General features: G+C 48.1%; 2 protein-coding genes and 1 pseudogene across 5 annotated transcripts in view; 1 reads left to right on the forward strand and 2 right to left on the reverse strand.

The window, feature by feature from the left end:
* Positions 1-2417, reverse strand: part of RHPN2 (rhophilin Rho GTPase binding protein 2) — a 59819-nt gene extending 57402 nt beyond the window's left edge. For both annotated transcript variants that reach the window (XM_064581932.1, XM_064581933.1), the window contains exon 1: positions 2271-2417. In XM_064581932.1, coding sequence (XP_064438002.1) covers positions 2271-2339 — 69 coding nt within the window. In that variant the 5' untranslated portion in view covers positions 2340-2417. The remainder of the gene's footprint in view (positions 1-2270) is intronic.
* A 7906-nt stretch (positions 2418-10323) lies between these two features.
* GPATCH1 (G-patch domain containing 1) overlaps positions 10324-21127 on the forward strand; it is a 45848-nt gene continuing 35044 nt past the window's right edge. Inside the window, exons 1-3 of one of the 3 annotated variants that reach the window (XM_054511346.2) lie at positions 10324-10461; positions 16213-16347; positions 19600-19685. In XM_054511346.2, the coding sequence (XP_054367321.1) occupies positions 19674-19685 (12 nt within the window). In that variant the 5' untranslated portion in view covers positions 10324-10461; positions 16213-16347; positions 19600-19673. Of the gene's footprint in view, positions 10462-10791; positions 10945-15516; positions 15661-16212; positions 16348-19599; positions 19686-21127 lie in introns of those variants that run through there. The other 2 variants (XM_045891218.3, XM_064581610.1) reach the window with 2 other exon arrangements.
* On the reverse strand, positions 18228-19489 carry LOC123855516 (aurora kinase B-like; annotated as a pseudogene).

Genomic DNA, 21127 nt, shown 5'->3' on the forward strand with positions numbered 1-21127 from the left:
CTTTATAACTGACTGGAAAGTCCTTGATGGTATCAGAGCAGGCAGGGCAGAGACGATGGAAATTTCAGGGAGCTAAACCCCCATCCTCCCTGGCCTCTCCCCCAGCCCCCACTCACAGATCACTCAGCTTTCTGGGACATGAATCTTTCACATCTGGTCCTTCTTGAAACACTCGAATGGATCCCTGAGGTTCCCTGGTTCCTTAGCGGGATGCATGGCTCCGAACAGCCTCGTTCCCACTTAGGGCTGCACACCCTAGAGGGTTCCAATTCATGCCTTCGCCCATGCTGTTCCCTCTACCTGTAGTGCTCTTCCTCCCCTTTTCACCTGTCTAACATCTACCTTTCATTCAGGGAGCATTTGTTTTAGGTCAAACTGGCTCATCACAAATTGAGAAGGGGTTCAACATCAACACCTTTTAATATTCTGGTACAAAGAACATTTTTTGGGCACATGATCGATGTAGCACAACGATCATTACAAGATCTCCTTTTCAAAAGAGATGTTTCTAATTGTAAACCAGTGTTTCATCTTATTTTGCACCCATGATTCTCCTACTGACCACCAGAGAAACTGCATCTAAAAACACCCAACCTTGCATCCTTTCCCAGCTTCCCTGCCAACCGGGCCGTCCCCTCTCTTTCCTGTGCTCATCCTCCCCTGGAAAACCTGTTCTGGAAGACTTTGGGGATGGAACCCTCACAGGTGTTCCCCTCCCTCTGTCATTTGCCCCAAATGCTGCTGTGGGTCCAGACTTCCACCTGTTGAGAGAACAAACGATTCAGGGAGAAAATGAAGTCCCAGGAAGAGACAGCAACTTGCTGAAGGCTACACAGGAATTTTGTCAGGGTGGCAGTCAGGTTCTGGGGCCTTAGGACCAAGATCTAGGGATTCCCAGGCCCCACCTCCTTCTGCAATTCCACGGCCTGTGATCCTCTGTCCCAAATGCCACACATAATTAGAAGTTATAATCCTGTAATTCCATGATGACATCTTAGAACTTAAATATACTTTAAAACTACTTTTTTTTTTTTAATGCTAAAAGCAATTTAACCAAAAAGAATTTTTCCCACTCTAACCTCACCTGTTTCTAGTTCCCCTCCTGTCCTGCCCATCCCCTGGGGCCACTGCTCCTCACCAAAGAGGAAAAGCCCAAAGGCTGTGTCAGGTGGAAGAAGGAAAGATTCCAAGTTCATTTGCCGACTGGATCGTTAGGCTTTTAATAATTAAGGATTGTCCTGTGGGAAACAGTTTCACTTCCCTATTTATAATTAGGCACTCCGCCCGCTGTCCTATAAGTTATAAAAACAAAACAAAAACACAACAATCTCTCAACCTACCCAGTCAAAGCTGGCCAACCGCCAAAGGCTATTTTTAGACTCGCTAGAACCTCCAAGGAGGCAGGGTGGAAAGTGTCACCGCGTCTCTGGGTTCGAAAGCATCTTTGTACTGCAGGCCTGGCCACCTGCGGGCATCTCCGCGCCCCCACCCTGCGGGCTGTGGTCGCTTTTGAGGGACTGGGCTGCCGGACTGTTATCCCAGGGCGGGTGGCGCGGGGTGTGCCGAGGGGGGCAAGGACGTACCAATCTCCCGCGGAGCCCGCACTCTTTGCGGGTCTCTCCAACAAACAGATAAATCCGCTCTGGCATAAAATGAGCAGGGGCGAGGCCGCGCGCCCTCAAGTCTGCTGCGCGTACTCCCTCCCAGGCGACTCGGGGCAGAAAAGGGGGCAACGCCCGAGGTCACCTCCCACCGACAAATCTCCCCTGCCTTCTAAAAATCGAAGAAGCGGACACTGGAAGCGTCTGGAGGCTAGAGGAGAACGCCAAGCCACCTGGAGTGATCCCACTATCTCCACCCGCGCCCCGACCAGCGCTCGGGTTCAAGGTGGGCTCCGGTCCCAAAGTGCCGCAAGGCTGCGGGAGCCCCCCAAACTAGGCATTGATCCCTTCCCCAGCCGCGCGGGATCGCCGGCTGGGGCGGCCACGGGCACCCCTCCTTGCCCCCAGCCTCTGCCGCCACCTGCGCGGGGCAGCCCCAGGCACCCCTCCCCGCCCCCAGCCCCGGAAGCCACCTGCACTGTGCCTGCGGGTTCGAAGCCGCCGGAACCCTCACCCGGAGCCTCTGCCCCTCCCGCCCCAGGCCAGTGCGCCCCCTCCCCCTCCGGGCCTGGTCGACCCCGGCCGCGCGCTCCCGCAGCCCCCTCCGCAGCCTGGGTGCAGGAGGTCTGGAGCTCTCCGTAGGCAGCCCGCCCACCCGAGGCCACCCACCTTCCGAAAGTAGCCGTCGCTCTCTTTTTCCAGCGGCTGGGGGGCCGCGGGTAGCAGCGCGTCGGTCATGCTTGCGGTGCGGACGCGAAGGGCGGACTAAGTAAGGCTCTTCAGCGCGTCCGCCCGGGAGGGCGCCGGGATCCGCCCCCGTCCCGCCCCGCCCGCGCGGCAGCCCCTCCAGCCCCGCCCCGGGGCAGGCCCCGAGCCCTGGAGTCCCAGCCGGGTCCGCCGAGACCACGCCCCTGGCCCCGCCCCGGCTCCGGATTGGCCGGGCGGAGCCGCGCCCCAGGTCCGAGACTCGCCGCGGGGAGAACTGGGGCCCCTGGGCGCCTCGCTCGCTTTCTCCGAGCCTCGCGGCCTTAATCTAGGCTTCGATACTGTGTCAGTCCTGCGGCGCAGAGGCGGGGGTCTCCGAGGCCGCAGCAAGGCCGGAGCTAGGAACCCGGCGTCTTGTCTGGAGCCCCGGGGGTAAACGCGGTGCGCCCGGATGAAGTCGTGGCACCTCCCTGAAGGAGCACGGACACCGCGAGGACAGTGACCAAACCCGACGCCACGTAGAAGGCGCGGCGGGAGTGCTGGACCCTGAGCCGAGCGGTCAGGAACAGCTTCCGCCTCGGGGGGACCCGGGACCGAGTCGGGGACGGGGAGGAAGAGTTCGTTGAGCCCCTGCGGGCCTTAGCTGGGTGACTCAGACCTTTTGGCGGGGCGGTCAACCCCATTATTCCCCCACCCTCGCTGCAGAGAGTAGGCAGATTCACTGGGGGTCGCGGACCGCGCTGGGGGATCCCCAGAGTCTTGTGCCGCAGAGACTGGATGTCCTCGAGTGCCTTTAACTACCACTGCAAACCTCAGTTTTCTCAGCTGCAAAATGGGGTCAGATCGTGCTCTCTCGAACTGGCCGACGGTATTGCGACGAAAGTGCATATTATAGCCCTTAGGCTGGGGTGTAGACGCGCCTAGCTTAGGAGTGAAAGGGGGACGCCTGGGTTCACACCACCCTCTCACCAACCCACCCCCCGTTGACCCGTGGACTCCGGGGCCAGATGCCTGGCGAACACAGTGCCCAGAACCTGAGGCCGGAGCCGGAAGCACCCCCCATCCGCCCGCGGGGCCACGCCCCTCTGCGCTGAGGTCTTGCAGTCCCTAACCCCCTCCCCCAACCGAGGGACACTTTTGCGCAGTTGGTACTGGGTTTGGCCGTCGCGGTAGATGCAGCAGGTAGAATGGAACACAATCTGCTTTCAAAACAAGCCAACCATTTCCTGCTCTTCAAAAAAACGGGGGGGTGGGGGCGGCGGAGAGGAAGGGGGACGAAGTGTGTGCATCAGGGGTTGTTCAAGAGTTTTAAAATAAATAGTGGCAACAACCAAGGACAAATGATCGAGTAAATGTAAAACAAAAACAAAAACAAAACAAAAGAAACCAACCACACAAACAAAAAAACCAAAAGAACCTCTAAAACAAAAAAACCCTCCTCATCACTGCCTGCAGACTCTGAAATGCAGCACAAGAAAAGGCCTGTCCAGAAAGGACTTTTAATTCTAAGAACCTGAAGAGTCCTAACCAGCTCAGGTCCAGGACAGGTGTTTGGGAAACTCTGATGCAAAAACTCCCTGTCTCTCTTAAGGTCAGAAATTGACTATTAAACTAATAGCATATGTCGGTCATCCTGTAATAAATCCATTGCCCTGGAAACACACCAGGCGGGTGCTGGGAGTTTAAAAACAGTCTCTCCTGTTTCAGGGATCCTAGGGTGGCAGGTCACTCTCTTCTATCTGTACTATTACTACTACCGATAATAAAGTTAATAACAGAATCTCTGCTCTAGCCATTGAAAGTTCATAGAGATTGTGTTTCATTCTCATGACCCTCTGGCAAATAAAAGGATTAAATAATCTCCATTTGACCCAGGAGAAGACCGAGTCTCAGAGAGTGAAGTGAGCAAGGGCATAGTCCCTTTTAGTGGCTAAGATCAAAAGGTTTTGGTTCAGGGCGCCTGGGTGGCTCAGTCGGTTGAGCGACTGCCTTCGGCTCAGGTCATGATCCCAGGGTCCTGGGATCGAGTCCCGCATCGGGCTCCCTGCTCGGCGGGAGGCCTGTTTCTCCCTCTCCCACTCCCCCTGCTTGTGTTCCCTCTCTCACTGTGTCTCTCTCTGTCAAATAAATAAATAAAATCTCTAAAAAAAAAAAAAAGGTTTTGGTTCAATGACTTCAGTCATTCCCTATCACCTTAGATTTTTGTCATCTCCTACCACCTTGAAGCTCCATTTGCCTTTAGAATTTGTCACATATATGTGCCACTTGCACTATTACTGACTTAATAGTCTTCCTTAAAATTACTCACATTATTTTTTTTTTAAGATTTTATTTAATTATTTGACAGAGAGAGACATAACAAGAGAGGGAACACAAGCAGGGGGAGTAGGAGAGGGAGAAGCAGGCTTCCCCGCGGAGCAGGGAGCCCGACGTGGGGCTCGATCCCAGGGTCCTGGGATCACGACCTGAGCTGAAGGCAGACGCTTAACGACTGAGCCACCCAGGCACCCCTCACATTATTTAAACAAACTTTATTTGAAAAGACAACCATGTCGGGACGCCTGGGTGGCTCAGTCGGTTAAGCATCTGATTTCTGTTCAGGTCATGATCTCAGGGTCCTGGGATGGAGCCCCACATGGGCCTCCGTGCTCAGCGGGAAGTCTGCTTCTCCCTCTCCCCCTGCTTCTCCCCCTGCTTGCTTGCTCTTTCTCTTTCAAATAAATAAATAAATAAAATCTTAAAAAAAAAAAAAGTGAATCCAGGGCCTCGTGGGTGGCTCACTCAGTTAAGCGCTGGACTCTTGGTTTCTGCTCAGGTCCTGATCTGCCCACTCAGGTCATGATCTCTAGATCACCAGGAATGAGCCCTGGGTGGGATTACTCGCTGAGGTGGAACCTCTTTGGGATTCTCTTTCTCCCTCTCTCCCTTCCCTCTCCCCTCACAGGTGTGCACTCTCTTAAAAAAAAAAAAAGTGAAAACCAAAATCTGTTATTTAATATAGCCTGATACCATTGCCTTCCTGAGCTGCTTTTTTGATTAAAAAGGAAGAACAAGAGAAAGAGGCATAATGTTAAAAACACACCAGCCCACCCTCACGCTGTCTCCTGGCATCCTCAGAGGAAAAGGAGCACTTTCCTGTGAGTCCCAGCAGGCCACATGAGCCATCTGAGAGTCACTCCTTGGGGCTGTGCACATCAGACATCTCTAGCATTCTCATGGCTCATTGCAGGGGGGCCCATGGCTTGAACTCCATATCTCTGATCCCACTATGATCAGGGAATGAGAACTGCTGTTGCTGACCCAGCAGGAGAGTAACATCTAGCCTTCTATTTGTCACCCCTACTGGTGGTATGCATGACAAGAACTGCCAAAGAGTCCCTGCGCTCCTAACAAAAAAAGCTGGGGGGGTAATTTCTGAGGTAGACAAAACGTTAAAATCTGAACTGCAAACAACTGTTTTTGTCAAGCCAGTGGTTGACTGTCCAGGGACCCAGTTCCTCCAAGTAAAACACAAATCCCACCACCTAATACCTGCTTGTTGACAAAGGAGCATTAGCTTCTCTGATATATATCTCCTCTTGGAGAATCCTATGAAATTTGCCAAATTTAAAGAAGAAATTACAAGTAATCCTTACATGACTAAAATTCATTGTAAACTATAGACCAGATTTTGCAATTTTTATTTAAAAATTCTTAGAAACTGAAGCCATATGGTCCCTTGGAAATATACCAACTACAGAGGCCACATCAGGCTTGGCAGGCTCTGCCACTGAGTCACCTTGGCCAGATCCTTTAACCCCCTTGCGGCTTCAGTTTCCCCAGCCATAAACTATGGTCTTACACACAGCCGTTGTTTATTGCATACTTACTCTATCCCAGGCACTGTGTTACGCACTTTGTGTACATGATCTCCGTTGGTCCTCCCACAACCCTAGAAATGGGTACTTTACCATCCCCATTTTACAGAGGAAGAAGCTGAGGCTCAGAGGTCATCAGCCTGGTAAGCTAGACTGTCTGGTCCTATATCATACACAATGCTACATTACACTGTTCCTGTGATTATTTAACAGGAAGGCTACTTTGGCATACTGAGAAGTGATTAAGGATTAAAATAAATGAGCGACAGATGGCAAAAAATGCCAGATATTCATGATAATGTGGAGCAACCAGAATCTCATACATTGTGGGAGTATAAATCCTTAGGACCACTTTGGAAAACTGGCATTTTCTAAATATATCTAAAGTAAATATATGCCTAACTTGCGATCCAGCAATTCCAACTCTAGGTAGATAACTCATAGAAATGCATGCATGTGTTGTGTTCGCTGTAAAACATGTTCAAAAATGTTCACAGCTGCACTTTTCTTTTTTCTTTTTAATTTGATTTATTTATGAGAGATAGGGAGAGAGGCAAAGGGAGAAGCAGGCTCCCTCCTCCGATGCGGGACTCAATCCCAGGACCCCAGGATCACAACCTGAGCTGAAGGCAGATGCTCAACCGACTGAGACACCCAGACACCCTGCACTTTTCAAAATAGCCCTTAATTAGAAACTACTTACATGCCCATCAACGGTAGAATGGGTAATTGTGGCATACTCACATAATGAAAAATTTTACACAATGAAAATGAACGTAGTGCTATTACAAGCAACAGGTATGTTGTGAGCAACATATTTTGCCCACAAATATAACATTGAGCAAAAGAAGCCAGAAAATAGAGTATGATTCTATTTTATATGCAGTATAAAGCAGACAAAAAGTTAGTCCATTCTGGGACTATTGCTTCTGGGACTCAGGAAAATTTCTATTTCTTGATCTGCCTATTGTTACATGGATGTGTTTACTTTGTAAAAATGAATAGAACCATGTGCTTATGATTTGTGCACTTTTCTGTATATATGTGATATTTCTCTTTTTAATGATTTATTTATTTGAGAGAGAGAGAGCACACACACATGCACATGCATGAGTGTGCACGAATGGAAGAAAAGCCTCAAGCAGACTCCCTGCTGAGCATGGAGCCCACCATGGGGCTCCATCCCATGACCCGATGCTTAACCAACTGAGCCACCCAGGCGCCCCTATATATGATATTTCAATAAGAAAACTCAATGCAGGGGCCCCTGGGTGGCTCAGTTGATTAAGCATCTGCCTTTGGCCCAGGTCATGATCTCAGGGTCCTGGGATAGAGCCCTGAGTGGAGCTCCCTCCTCAGCCGGGGAGCCTGCTTCTCCTTCTCCCTCTGCCTTCAGCTCCTCTGCTTGTGCTTTCTTTCTCTTTCTCTGTCAAGTAAATACATAAAATCTTAAAAAAAAAAAAAAAAGAAAAGAAAACTCAGTGCAGGAAAATGAATGACGCCGATTCCAAAGCATGTAGAGCAGGTTTCTATGGACCACGAGGAAGAAATTACTTCATACCCAGGTGATTCAGCACATCTTCCTATCTGCAGTTTTCTGATAAGATTCTGAGATTTGTCCCTTTTTGCATGTCTAAGAAAGGAAGGGTCTGTGGTGTTTAGGCTGCTATAATTTGCATAAAACACATGTTGCCTTTAGGTTCCTGCTGCCAAGAATCAGGAGTATGAGGTTGTAAGGGTTCAGGGTCACAGATGGAGCATCCAGTCATCCTAAAAATACCCAGGAGACAACTGAGAGCCACTCTTTGAGGAAGCTACAGGGACTTTGAAGGGCCCTTGTTCCCCTGAACCCCAGAGATCAGGAATCAGAAAATAGTTATTACTATCTTACCAAATGCTAAGGATTGTCAGGAATCCAATTCAGTAAAACTCTCAATAATGACTTTATTGGGTTTTTTTGCCTGGTTAAAAGCTATAAACTGTAAGAAAATAGGTTTAGGTAATTTAGAAATAAAATCATGGACCTTCACGATTTGTCTGGGTGTATGGATTAGCCACCGATCTTCTTTACTGTCAATATCTACATTTAGACTCAGAATGACAGTTGATGGGCAGATGATCCTGGGGCCCTGCTGGGCTTCAAGAAACAAAAAGATGCCTTTCCCTTAGTACATTGGTACACACTAATACAGACATTTAAAATCAAAACCAAGCCACTGACATAAAAATGTTTTGGAAAAAAACCCCAGGGTGTAGCTAAAAGCAAAAACTCAAATGGCACAATGTTGTACACCTGCATCCCTTCTACCCTGGTGTACTTTGATCTGTGGCCACCACTGTTACTGGTTTCTTTGGGGAGTTTACTGGAGATATGCTATGCATATCGTAGTGTATATGTGGATGTATCCACACTGTGGATATAATAGCCACAATAAATTTGGCTTTCTGTGTTTTCTTTCAGTATTACGGGCAGCACCCTGTGTACTCTGTCTCACCCCTTGTTTTGCTCATTTAACAACACGTGTTGGAGATCATGCCTCACCAGCATTTTTTTTTAATGCCTTAGACTATTCCATCATATAGAAATGTAATTGTATAGTATAGTAATTGTTCCAGCAAATTACCCCAGATCATAATGGCTTAAAAATAGGAACAGTTAGTTTATTGTTATCTCTCAGGATTCCAGGAGGTGGCTGAATTCAGCCAGGAGGTCTTGCATGCAGCTGCAGGCAGATGGTTGCTGGAACTGGAGTCATTTTGAATCTCCCTCACTCAAACATCTGGCCATGGATGCTGACCGTTAACTGGGGCCTGGGCTTGGTCACAGACCTACACAAAGCCTCTCCCTGTGGCCTGGGCTTCCTCACAGCAGGGAGGTTGGGTTCCCAGGGCTAGCATCCCAAATTGAATCTGCAAGTTTCTTAAAGCTTGGGTATGGGAGATGTAATGTTACCACTTTCGCTGTAATCTTTTGGTCAAGCACTTATGGAGCCTAGATTCAAGGGGCAGGGACATAGACTCTGTTCTCAATGGGAGGTGTCAAACAATTCTGCGGCTATTTTTAAAACTTGTTTTAAAACATCTTTTGTTTTTAAAGTCATGTACCATGATTTATTTAACTAGCTATCCATTCTTTTTTTTTTTTTTTTAATTATTTATTCAGTGCTTACTATGTGCCAAGCACTCTTCTAAGTTCTGAGGCTACACCAGAGAAAATAACAAAAACTGGTCCTAATCAATGTCCTTGTGGAGCTTACCCAGTTTCGATGCAGGACATAATAAGTATATCAAATTATATGGAGTATTAAAGGTGATAAGTGTGGAAAAATGTAAAGTGGGATAAGGGGAATAGAGAGTGTAGCATAATGTTTTTTTTTTTTAATTTTTAAAAGATCTTATTTATTTGAGAGAGAGAGAGAGAGAGGGAGCACATTCTCCTGCACTAGGGGTGGGGGAGGGGCTGAGAGAGAGGGAGAAGCAGACTCCCCACTGAGCACAGAGAAAATAGGGGTTGTTTTAAAAATAGGGTCAGAGAACACTTCACTGAGAAAGTAACCTTTGAGCAGATAACTGAAGAAGGTGAGGGAATGAGTCATGTGGCATCTGGGAGAAGGACATTCCAACCCAAGGGAACAGTGAACGCAAAGGCCTTGAGATCAGAGGGTGCTTACTGTGAGTGCTCAAGCAACAGCCCCACTCCCAGAGATTCTGATTTCGAAGCCCTGGGGGATGGATAAAGGGAATTTTAACAACATCCTGGTGATTCTGACTCATGCCAACTTCTGACCCTCATTTTGAAAACCTGGGCTTCATCTGCTTTTCATCTCAACCTCACACCTTACTAGCTGAGCTTCATCTTTCCCTTCTGTAAAAAGGTGTTTGGGGGTGGGATAACAGCATCCCATTTGAGAGATGGTTCTTTCTTTAGGTTCAGTAGGGACGTCCTGAGCGTCCCCACCCCACCTCACAGCAGCCTTTTACAGGTCTGTTGGCTTTTTGTTTCCCTTTTCTCGTCTTCTTTCTCTTTTTAGTATTCTTCCGTTTTCTTTTTCCTTTTCCTTTTCCTTCCTTCCTTCCTTCCTTCCTTCCTTCCTTCCTTCCTTCCTCCCTCCCTCCCTCCCTCCCTCCCTCCCTCCCTTCCTTCCTTCCTCTCTCTTTCTCCCGAGTTGCCTTAGCCATGGACATCGGAGTTCCAGTGTCTCGGAATCCTTCCAGAGGTTTAGAAGGGGACTCCACCTATACAAACCTAAGAGTGATATATATATAAAGCGCGTATCTGTGCGTATCCGGAAGCACAGGTACTTTCCCAGCAGGTGGCGGGGTGGGAGTGAAGGTGGACGGGAGGTTGCTGGCAGGGAGAGGGGCTCGGGGGCCAATGGGTGGGGGCGGGCAGACAACACGGAGCACCAGCCACGCGGCGGGACTTCTGGGTGGCTTCCAGCTTCTCCCAGGCGCGTCCTCCTGACCGGCTCCACGCGGAGCTAGGAGGGGTTGTCATGGCTGCCAGAGCCTCCGAGGCAACTCCTGCCGGGTCCGGCTCTCACAGGACGGGTTCGAGAACTCCCAGGCACAGACGAGAGGCAAGCCCGCCTGCACATTCCTGCACCTGCGCTCACAACTTCACTTAGGTTCGCGGAGGAGAAAGGGCTGAAGGCTTTTGGCCCTTCGAGGCTTCCGTAGCGAGGGGGCGGGGCCCGGAAGGGGCAGGATGGCGGCGCTGGACAGTGACAGTGATGAGGACCTGGTCAGCTATGGGACAGGCCTGGAGCCGCTGGAAGAAGGTGCGGGCCAGATTGGTCGCTTGGTTCTGTGAGAAAGAGGACCAGGATTCGGGGCAAAAACACTCAACCCTGTGCCGGGCCTCGGGTGGCCCCGGGGCAAGGCTCTCTCGCTACTGGTGTCGGGAACAGAGACGAGAGAAACGTGCGGTGTGCTTTCGGAGTGCTCACGTTCTGGAGGGATGGATGTGAGATCCTGAGGGGTGGGAAACAAAGATGACGAAACAGGCTCGTGTGAGAACGGGGGGTCGTCAGGCATTGTCTTCCCTAGGAGAGGACGTTTGAGCTCAGACTTGAAACAGAGGGAGGAACCAACCATATGAAGATCTGGGTAGGAGAGCATTTCAGTTAGAGGGAGCAGCAAGTGCAAAATTTTCTCAAGTCAGAGCCAGTTTGACAAATTGAGGGACCGGCAGGACTGGTGTGGGTGGAGCCGACGGCACCAGGGGGAGACTGGTAGAGATGATGTCAGAGGGGGAGGCAGGGGCTGCATCTACGTGGTATGTTAAGGGTGTTTGGATTTTATACTAAGTGTAGAAGAGCCATTGCGGGGTTTTACACAAGGGAGAGATGTATATTTTAAGATTATTTCGCGCTGGATTTTGAGAATAGGCGGGTTGGGGGGTGGTGGGCAAGACTGAAGGAGGGAGATTAGCAAAAAGAAGTCTGGAGATGAGGATGGCTTGGACTGGGGTGTTAGCACTGGCGGGGATAAGTAATGGTCTGGGTAGAGGTGTAGGTTGAAGGCAGAGCAGACTGGACTTGCTGCTGAAATGTGGGGGTGAGGGCAAGGTGAAGTAAGGTTCTCTCCCATGTTTCTGGTCTGATCCCTTAACGACTCGATTTGTTCAGCAATGTATTGAGTGCCCAGTAAGGACTGGTGGCAGTTCTAGCCCTGTGGGGAGGACCAAGGAAGCATGGTAGCTAGGAGTTACTTGCAGGCCTTCTGTTGGTGGGATTTTATTTCCCACCCTGACCACATATTGCCAGGTTAGTTGTACTTCTGTACTTTCCACTGACGACCCTTTTGTTCCCTACCAGCAGTTCTAATCATTAGAAACTTTTGCTGGACACTGGCCCTATTTCTACCCTCTACTTACAAAAGACAGAGGGACACTAGTCTCCTGAAAGCTTCTTTGTGTTTGAAGACAGCTCTTGCATTTCCTCTAAGACATCTCTGTACTACACGCAACATCCTCTAATATATTCAGTTTAAAGTCCTTGAAACCCCAATTTGTCGGAGCCTTTCTCCAAGTATGGGACCAGAGTGTGGGTAGAGCAGGGCTACCATTGGTATGTTCTTCATTCTAGACTGTAGTTCTTTATTTTTTTAAAAGGTTTTATTTATTCATTTGAGAGAGAGAGTGAATGAGAGAGAGCACAAGCTGGGGGAGCGGCAGGCAGAGGGAGAAGCAGACTCCCCACTAAGCAGGGAGCCTGACGCGGGGCTCCATCCCAGGAACCTGGGATCATGACCTGAGCCGAAGGCAGACACTTAACCGACTGAGGCACCCAGGTGCCCTAGACTGTAGTTCTTTAATACAAGCTAAGATCACATTAGCCTTACTGGCAAACGCATCACCTCATGATCTCAAAGAATTTGTTGACAAAGATCCTGTATTGGAGGAGTTTCAAATCTAGTTGAAAACAAAAGTACAAGGTTTGCAAGTGCTACCTTCTATGATATAGACGGGAAATAGCCTACACAAGCTAGCAGAGAAATCTGGGAGAGCAGGATGGGATCCCTTGAAAACTGGTTAGATTTCACTATGCAGGAAGAGGGCAGGGGTTAAACATGCATGGGTGGAGGTTATTACAGCCAGGTGGGGCAGCTATTTATACATTTCTGTATTTCTTGTCTTATACTCATTTCCTTGTGGGTGACATATTGTACCATCAACTATTTGATCTACATTTTTCTAATTCTTCCTCTTCGATCATGCACAGAATCTGAAATGAAGCCTAATGGCCTAACCATGCTTTTGAAATGGAAGGAAGGGGCTTTGGATTTGTAGACCCTTTTTGCCCCCAGTCTAAGATCATTCTTTAACTTCTCAGCACTGGAAGTTTTTGAAGATTGAGTCATTGTTTCCTATGCACTTTGAAGTGTAAATATACTCTGAGTACATTTTACAGTATAACATACTAGACCAATAATCACTTTCCTTCTGCTTTGAAGTTTTAGTGACAGGTTAGACAAACATTGGTAGAGGAGGAACTCTACCACTTAAAGTTGCTGGCCCTGACAGAAAGGTTTACTGGTTAAGAGACAGGGGCCGAAGTGCTTGTCACACACAGACCCATAGGCACATAGGCTCTCTGGCCTGCAAGGAAGGGGGCACCAGCACTTACCAACTCTCATTAGATACTTTTAGTTGGCTCTGGAATTCTCCTCATCTCTGGTTCATCCTGTACTCAGATTAATTTTAGGACGATTTTCCTCTTTGACGTTATGACTTTCCCACTTAACACTGTCTGTGGCTCCCATCACCCCCAGGACCATACCACAGACCCTGAAGCACTGTGTTCAAGGCCTTCTGCCCTGTCTGCCCTTCCAGTTCCATCTTCTGCTCCTTCCCTGCCTTCTGGTCAGACTAGACTACTTTTTCAAAATATCTGACATTATCTTTTTAGATTTCCTGTTTACTGATGGAGTTAATACTTCTGTTGGGAATTGTGTGTCTGTCAGTAGCTGTCAGATTCTGCTCATGCTGAGGGACACTGTGATGTGGTCCTTGTACATCATCAGAAGAGTGCCTATATATTCAGGTCTCCTCCCCTAGGCTCTGAGGGCCCTGGAGACAGGGACAGAGTTGTGGTTAGTTTTCCACACCCAGGGTCTAGTACAGGGCTGCTTCCATGGTGAAGGATAGCATGGGTGATATCCCTGGCTTGGAAGTAGAATTAAGATCTGATTGCAGCTTTGTGCTTATTAGCCGTGGACTTTGGGGCAGTTACTGAATCAGAGCGTCCTTATCAGGTACAATGAATGAGATAATATGTGTGAAAAGAAGGGATTACTTGTTATTAGTAGCAGTAATTATAAGAGGGCCTGGCTAAGATGTCACCTCCTCCCTGGAGTTTTCTCCTGATGTGATTAGAGGTGGCGCCTCCTCCTCAGGAGCCCTATGGGCCCCCGCAGGCCATGCTGGTTGGCCCTCATTATCTGCCGCCACAGTTTCCTCTTAGCTGTCTGCAGATCTTATCCCCCCTTCCTGATTAAGAGCACCTTGAGAACCGAACAAGAATAGCACCTCGCATTGGCAGGCCCTGCGCTCTCACCCTAACCCAGTGGTTCTCAACTGGGGCTGATTTTGCCCCTCAGTGGACATTTGGCAATGTCTGAAGACATTTTTGTTTGTCATGTGGGAGGGCGGGGCATGCTTACTGCCTGGCATCTGGTGTTCCAGGCTAGGGATGCTGCTAAACATCCTACGGTACACAGGACCGTCCCATAACAAAGAATTATCCAGTATCAGCTGCCCATAGTGCTGAAGTTGAGAAACCCCCCTTAGCCAGTAGTCATGCCAGGTGCACACATGGTAGTGGATCGTGTGTAATGTATTTCTAAGAAACAGTGACAATCTTGTATTAGGGGACCCAAGTTGTAATTCAGTTCTTCAGAGTGCAATGAAATTGTAGCTGATATTGACCGAGCTTCGCTATGACTAGACACTGTGCTCAGGCCTCTGGGTGTGCACCAGCCTACCAGGTAGGTTCTGTTTCTTACCCTACTTTTACAGTTGGGGAGGCTGAGACTTGGAGAGATCAAGTAACTTGGCCAAGTTCACCAAGCTAGCAAGTAGTAGGAGAGGGGGATTTGAACCCAGATCTCCTGGTCTTCAGAACCTGAGCTCTTGACTGCCCTGCTATGGGTTATACTCCAGAAATGACTTAAAGACCTCACAAGCTACTAGGAAGAATTTAGCACTGTGAGGCTAGAAGTTCCTCTACTTTTTGTTCGATCTTCCAGAAGGAGTAACTGGCTTAATTATTGAATTAACAGGTACATATGGCCTTTCCTACTGTATATAATAATAATAATAATAATAATAATAATAATAATGGCAGCTAGTATTTTAACAGTGTTTATTTTGTATCTCTTCTTGCTAAGCACTTTATAGGCATTATCTTATTCAGTTTGCATAACAACTCTATGAAATAGCTATTACTATTCATGTCACCCCCATTTTACGGATGAGGAAATTGAGGCATAGAGAAGTCAAGATGATGGAAGTCCTGGTGTTGGGAAGGTGGGGTGACAGCGCTGTGACTCTCAACTCTGTGCCTTTAACTGCTCTATAACTTGCTTTCTGTGCTGAATGTTTGAAAATAAGTTGATGGTTACTATTTATTTTAAATAGATTCAGAATTCTGAATTGCAGTTGATAAAATTAGGCAGTAATGTGTGTCATAGTGCCTGAAAGTTTAAACCTAAGGAACTTTTAGACTTTACTAAGTTCCTTTTTGCTTATGTGTTGTAGCAACCCACCTGTGTTCAGCAGAGCAGGAAAAGGATTATGTCTAAAGAGCAGTAACTATGGAATCAGGAGATTGCCAGAAATAAGGAAACTCTTAAGATTTGGGGAGAATGGGCAATACCAAAGGAAAAAATCTGGACTCGGGATGCTGTGAAGTTCTAGGAGAGATACAGAATTTTTCCTTCTGTCGCAAACCTCTGCCATGTGCCAGCCCAGCAACTTGCCTCCAGCACTGCCAGTAGGGTTTACCTCCATCTCTTTGAACCTCCCCCTATCACCACCATGTAATTCAGTTTACATGTTAGAATTTTGTGGGAATCAGGCCACTCTTGCTAAAATGTATGTCTAATACAAATAAGAGATGTCTATAATTGCCTTAGAACTATAAAGAAGCTTGATACCATGTGTTACTTTCTGAACTGTATAAGCAGGTAAAGTCTAGGAATAAAAAACTTAATTAAAATTGTTATACTTGAGGGGCATCCTGGTGGTTCAGTCTGTTGAGCATCGGACTCTTGCTTTCAGCTCAGGTCCTGAGCTCAGGGTCGTGGGATCCAGCCCTGCATTGGGCTCTGCGCTCAGTGCGGAATCAGCTTCAGATTCTCTCTCCCTCTCCTACTGTCCCTCCCCACCACTCTCTCTCTCAAATAAATAAACAACTCCTCTAAAAAAATTGTTATATTTGAAACTACAAGAAATAAACAGTTCATTATGTTTAAGAAATGACATTTTCCCTAAATTTTTTCTAATCCACCATCCCCTTCTCTCTCATTCAAAATATTTTTTTCAGGTGAAAGACCAAAGAAACCAATTCCTCTTCAGGATCAGACTGTCAGAGATGAAAAAGGAAGGTATAAACGATTTCATGGAGCCTTCAGTGGAGGTTTCTCTGCTGGGTACTTCAACACCGTTGGCTCAAAGGAAGGTATGATTTTCCTGCTTATAGCAATAATATTGCTGAAGCAAATGACTGAAATACCATGTTTCTTTCCTCTCCCTTTAAAAAAAAAAACAACTTCTTTAAACATTTTAATACACACACCATAGACTTTTGTGTTCTTTCAGTGTTTGGCATGTTTGCGGAGTCCATTGGTGTGTTGTTCATTACCATCTGAGAGTGGAAGTTTTCCTTCACTTAAAGAAAAAAAAATACATCCTAACCAGATGGTTAAATGATGATCATGACTTCCGTTTTATATCGCGTCTTGCCACACGCGAAGTGCTGTCACACAGATTCACTCAGGTAATCTTCATTTCACAAGACTCAGTGACTGAGGAGGGCAGGTGTCAGAGCTGCTGTGTAGGTGAGGCCACTGAGGGTCAGAGCCATTCCCTCCTGACACTGGGGACCACAGCAGCACTAGTCAGTACGTGCTGTCGACCCGAAGAAAAATCAGTTACAACTTGCACATGCGGTATTTAATAAGTTCTGCATTGTTTAAAGTAATGCATGTTTTTTAAATGTTCTCACATAGAAACTGGAAGAAAATGGCTTTTATATGTCAGATATGAGGATGGGATGAACTGAGTAACTCCTGTAGCAGTTGTTAAGAATAAGATGGGGCACGTCTTTTATAGATACATACAGTAACGTGTATAGAACAACAGTACAATAAAGATGAAAAAAGCAGTGCAAGAAAGAACTAGCCACGTAAGAAAAACAGTTGGGGTAAATAAGGTGGTTTAAAGTTCAGTATCCAGAATGTATAAAGAGCAGTGAGCAAATGATCAGAGTATTTGAACAGTTTACTCCAGAGGTGATAGAAATGCTATGGAGTATTCAGCCTTACTATTAGGAAAGGCAAAGTAAGGTAACTAAGGCACTATTAAACTTGCACACTTATTTTTAACATTACAAATGTAAAAAATGGCAGTAGGCTTTGTGAAGAAAGAAGGACACTAATAGACAGCTGACTGTTGCAATTTTAGCTGTGCTGCCTGCTGTAATAAGACCAGCTCACGTGATTGTCAGGTAGACTATGATAGGTTAATACACTGGAGTATCTCTTTACCATGGGGAGGACGGTGCAGAAATCGGGCAGAGACTACAGAACTCCAAAGAGGAGGAAGGCAGTAGCCTGGGAAAGCTGATCCTCACTCCTGGATAGCTGGGGCTGTCTCCCAGGCCTGCCCAGAAATCTGGTCTACACACTGACCAAGAGTAGATCTGCCCCCATTCTCCTCAGGTCCACAAGACTCTTGTAGGAAATCAGAGAGGAGGTGTGTCGTCTTAGAGAAAACTAAAAAAGTGTATCTTAGACGGTTACAGATAGATTTGACCTCCAGACCATTCTCATGCTGTAGGCATGGCACATGCTTGGTGACCGTGGACAGGAAGCAGGGGTGGTGTTATAGGACTCAGGAGTGTGATGGAACAGGGGGCCTGGGGTGGGCACGGCCTGCCCTTAGACTAGCCAGGTTGAGTCCTTGTCCTCGGGCCAGGGCCCCCTGAATGTTCCCATTGCTTCTGTGCCTTGCTTCTGTGACTCTGGTTCTAGCCACCCTTTCACGGCTGACTCATGCACCCTGACCTAGTATTTCTGTGATATGTTAATAAGTTGGTGTCTGTTGTTATCCTGCTGGTCTCCAGAGTGGTCCTGCCTTTTAAGGTGACCTTGCATCTTTTTGCTCACATGCCACTTTCAATGTAATAATTTGATTTCTCTTGGTTCCAAATTCTTAGGGGGAAACCTCACAGTATCCCCTAAGTTCTGACAACAGGAGATGTGGGCATTAATATGTTTATGTCATGTAATCATGTCTATATGAGCAGGGAGGGAGCTAAGAGTTTGTAGGTATTGGGGGTTTCTTTTCTTTCTTTTCTTTTTTTAAATAAAAAGCTTCAGCCTTTATTAAATAAAAAGGAGGTAGAAGAAAAGTAAAGGAACAGGCCAGGTACCCCTCCTTCCAACCCCACATATACGGGCATACAAACAGACACAACCGAATAAATGACAGGGACAAGTCAGGGGACAGACTGAAGGGCAGAGGGAGGCAGCACCCTCCGGGAGTGGGCCCAGACCCAAGGGTGCGCAGAGACCTGGGCCAGGCGCAGCCGATCTGAGGGGTTATGCTTGAGCAGCTTGGAGATGAGGTCCTGGGCTCCCATGGGCACAGAGGCGGGGAACTTCAGGTCCACCTTGACGATGCGCCGATACGTCTCATTGTGGGAAGCGCTCTCGAAGGGCGGGTTTCCCACCAGCAGCTCATAGCAGAGGACTGTGATGCACCACAGATCCACCTTCTCATTGTGTGTGTGCCCTTCAGTCATTTCTGGGGGCAGGTAGTCCAAGGTACCACATATCGTCTTCCTCCTCAGGGAGGGGGCATGCACAGACCAGCCAAAGTCAGTGATCTTCAGCTCTCCCTGGAGCCCCAAGAGCAGATTCTCCAGCTTTATGTCTCTGTGAATCACCTTCTTCCCGTGGCAGTACATCAGAGCATCTGCCAGTTCTTCCATGATCGTGGCTGTTCGCTGCTCGTCAAAAGTGTGGCTCTTCTGCAGTTCCTTGTAGAGCTCCCCGCGGGGGGCGTACTCCAGAATCAAGGAGATCCTTTGCCGGTCATAGAAATAGTTGTAGAGGCGCAGGATGTTGGGATGCTGCAGGTGGGCCTGGATTTCAATCTCCCTGCACAGTTGGTGCTCCACGCCCTCCTTTTCTGAGACTTGAAGAGGACCTTGAGAGCTACAATGAAATGGCTTTTCTTCTCCCAAGCCAAGTACACATTTCCAAACTTGCCTTTGCCCAGAGGACGCCCGATCTCAAAGTCGTCCGTGGTGAAGGAGCACGTTGAGAAGTTGCGTGTCCCACTGCTGTTCTCCACCACCTTCTGGCCAGGGGCAGCTTGGGCTGGGCGTTGGAGCGGCTCATGAGGACAAGCGCAGACGGGGTGGCAGGGTCCTTCCAGAGGACTCTCTGGGGCAGGGTGTTCAGGCCAGGCTGAGTCGTCTGCCGGCCGTAGGGCCAGGGGTGGGCGCTCTCCTTCTGGGCCATCCTTAGAGGGAAAGGGGGAGGAGAGCTGGGCACACAGGGAAACAGGGCTGAAGCCCGTGGCACAGCCACCCTCCGGGCCGCGGGCAAATGACTCGGTATTGGGGGTTTCAAGCCCATAATTGCACTGTTACTGATTTAGTTATAAACCAAAATTGTAATATTCTAAATGCTTTTCTTTCAAGGATGGACACCCTCTTCCTTCGTGTCTTCACGACAGAACAGAGCAGACAAATCTGTTCTTGGTCCGGAAGACTTTATGGATGAAGAGGTGGGTAGGCAGAACTTTAATTGCCACGTAGCCGGTGGGATGTTGCGGTTGGCTGTTGCAGCACCTTTACTCTCTCCAGAAAGTTCAGTGAACGATGCCTTCTTTGTTTGCAAAGCTTTATCTTTTAGGTATTTGGACTAGTGTGCTCTGTACATCAATGGATTCTTGTTCACTGGGATAATGTCTTATGCTGGGGCCAGTTTCTAAAGTTAAGAGTGGAGAGGAAAGTCATTTATAGGCAAATTTCCTTGAAAAGGCCCCAATTGCCCCAAAAGTACAGTACCCATGGAGCTGAGCCTGCAGCCTTCCTTCCATAGTGACTGCTGTACACACTGCAGTTGAAGGAACAGTGAACGACTAGACCAGCAAGGAGTGAAAGGGAGCCATGTGCAGACGTCTGGGTCCATCATTAAAGCAATGATGACCACCACCTTCTTAGGGGCAAATGGGGCTGTTGGAGGGGGGAGGTCCTACTGGCCTGCGGGATGGGCTCCAGTTTTGTTTTGTTTTGTTTTTTTTAAAGATTTTATTTATTTATTTGACAGAGAGAGACACAGTGAGAGAGGGAACACAAGCAGGGGGAGTGGGAGAGGGAGAAGCAGGCTTCCCACTGAGTAGGGAGCCTGATGTGGGGCACCAGTTTGTTTTAAAATTAATCCTCTGTTGCCTTAAAACCTAGTCGTGGATGCATTTGTGATAAAGATGAACTCAAACACTCTATTAACACGCTTTAGGCTGCAGGTAACAGGCAAGCAGAGGTCCCCTTCCTATTTGACTAGCGTAATCTATAAGGAAGCGTGACTCACGCAACGAGACCCCAGGTCCTCTCCTCTCTGCCATCTTCTGCAAGTCAGCTTGTCCTCATACTAGCCCTCCCTGTGGTCCCACGGTGGCTGCAGGAGTTCCAGATGGCACATCCAGGATGACAACATCCAGTGGAAGGAGGACTTTTTTTCTTGGTACCTTTTCTTGAGAGCAAGGAAACCATTCACATGAGTCCTGCTGTGGATTTTCCCTCACATCTGCTTGGGCAGATTGTGGTTTTGTTTTGTTTTGTTTTTTAAGATTTATTTATTTATTTTGAGAGAGAGAGAGCACGTGCGTGTGGGGGAGGGAAGAGAAGGAGAGAGAAAATCTCCAGCAGACTCCCTGCTGAGCGGGAGCGCAACATGGGGCTCCACCTCACGACCCCGAGATCATGCCCTGAGCCCAAACCAAGAGTCGGACGCTGGCTGAGCCACCCAAGTGCCCCGGGCAGATTGTTTTACGTGCTCATTCTCGAAGCAGTCCTTGGCAAAGGAAATGGGCTCAAAGGACTGGCTTAGAAAAGACATGAACCCCCATTCACTAACCCTCCTGTGGTCCCAGCATACACACCAGGACACCACTGGGGGAGTGCATGGTGGCACAGAGGAAGGCAGGCGCCTGCACACTTCACAGCT

This window comes from Mirounga angustirostris, unplaced genomic scaffold (assembly GCF_029215605.1).
Source record: "Mirounga angustirostris isolate CCGP_5_RB_7025 unplaced genomic scaffold, mMirAng1.0.hap1 SCAF_16, whole genome shotgun sequence".
NCBI lineage: Eukaryota > Metazoa > Chordata > Mammalia > Carnivora > Phocidae > Mirounga > Mirounga angustirostris.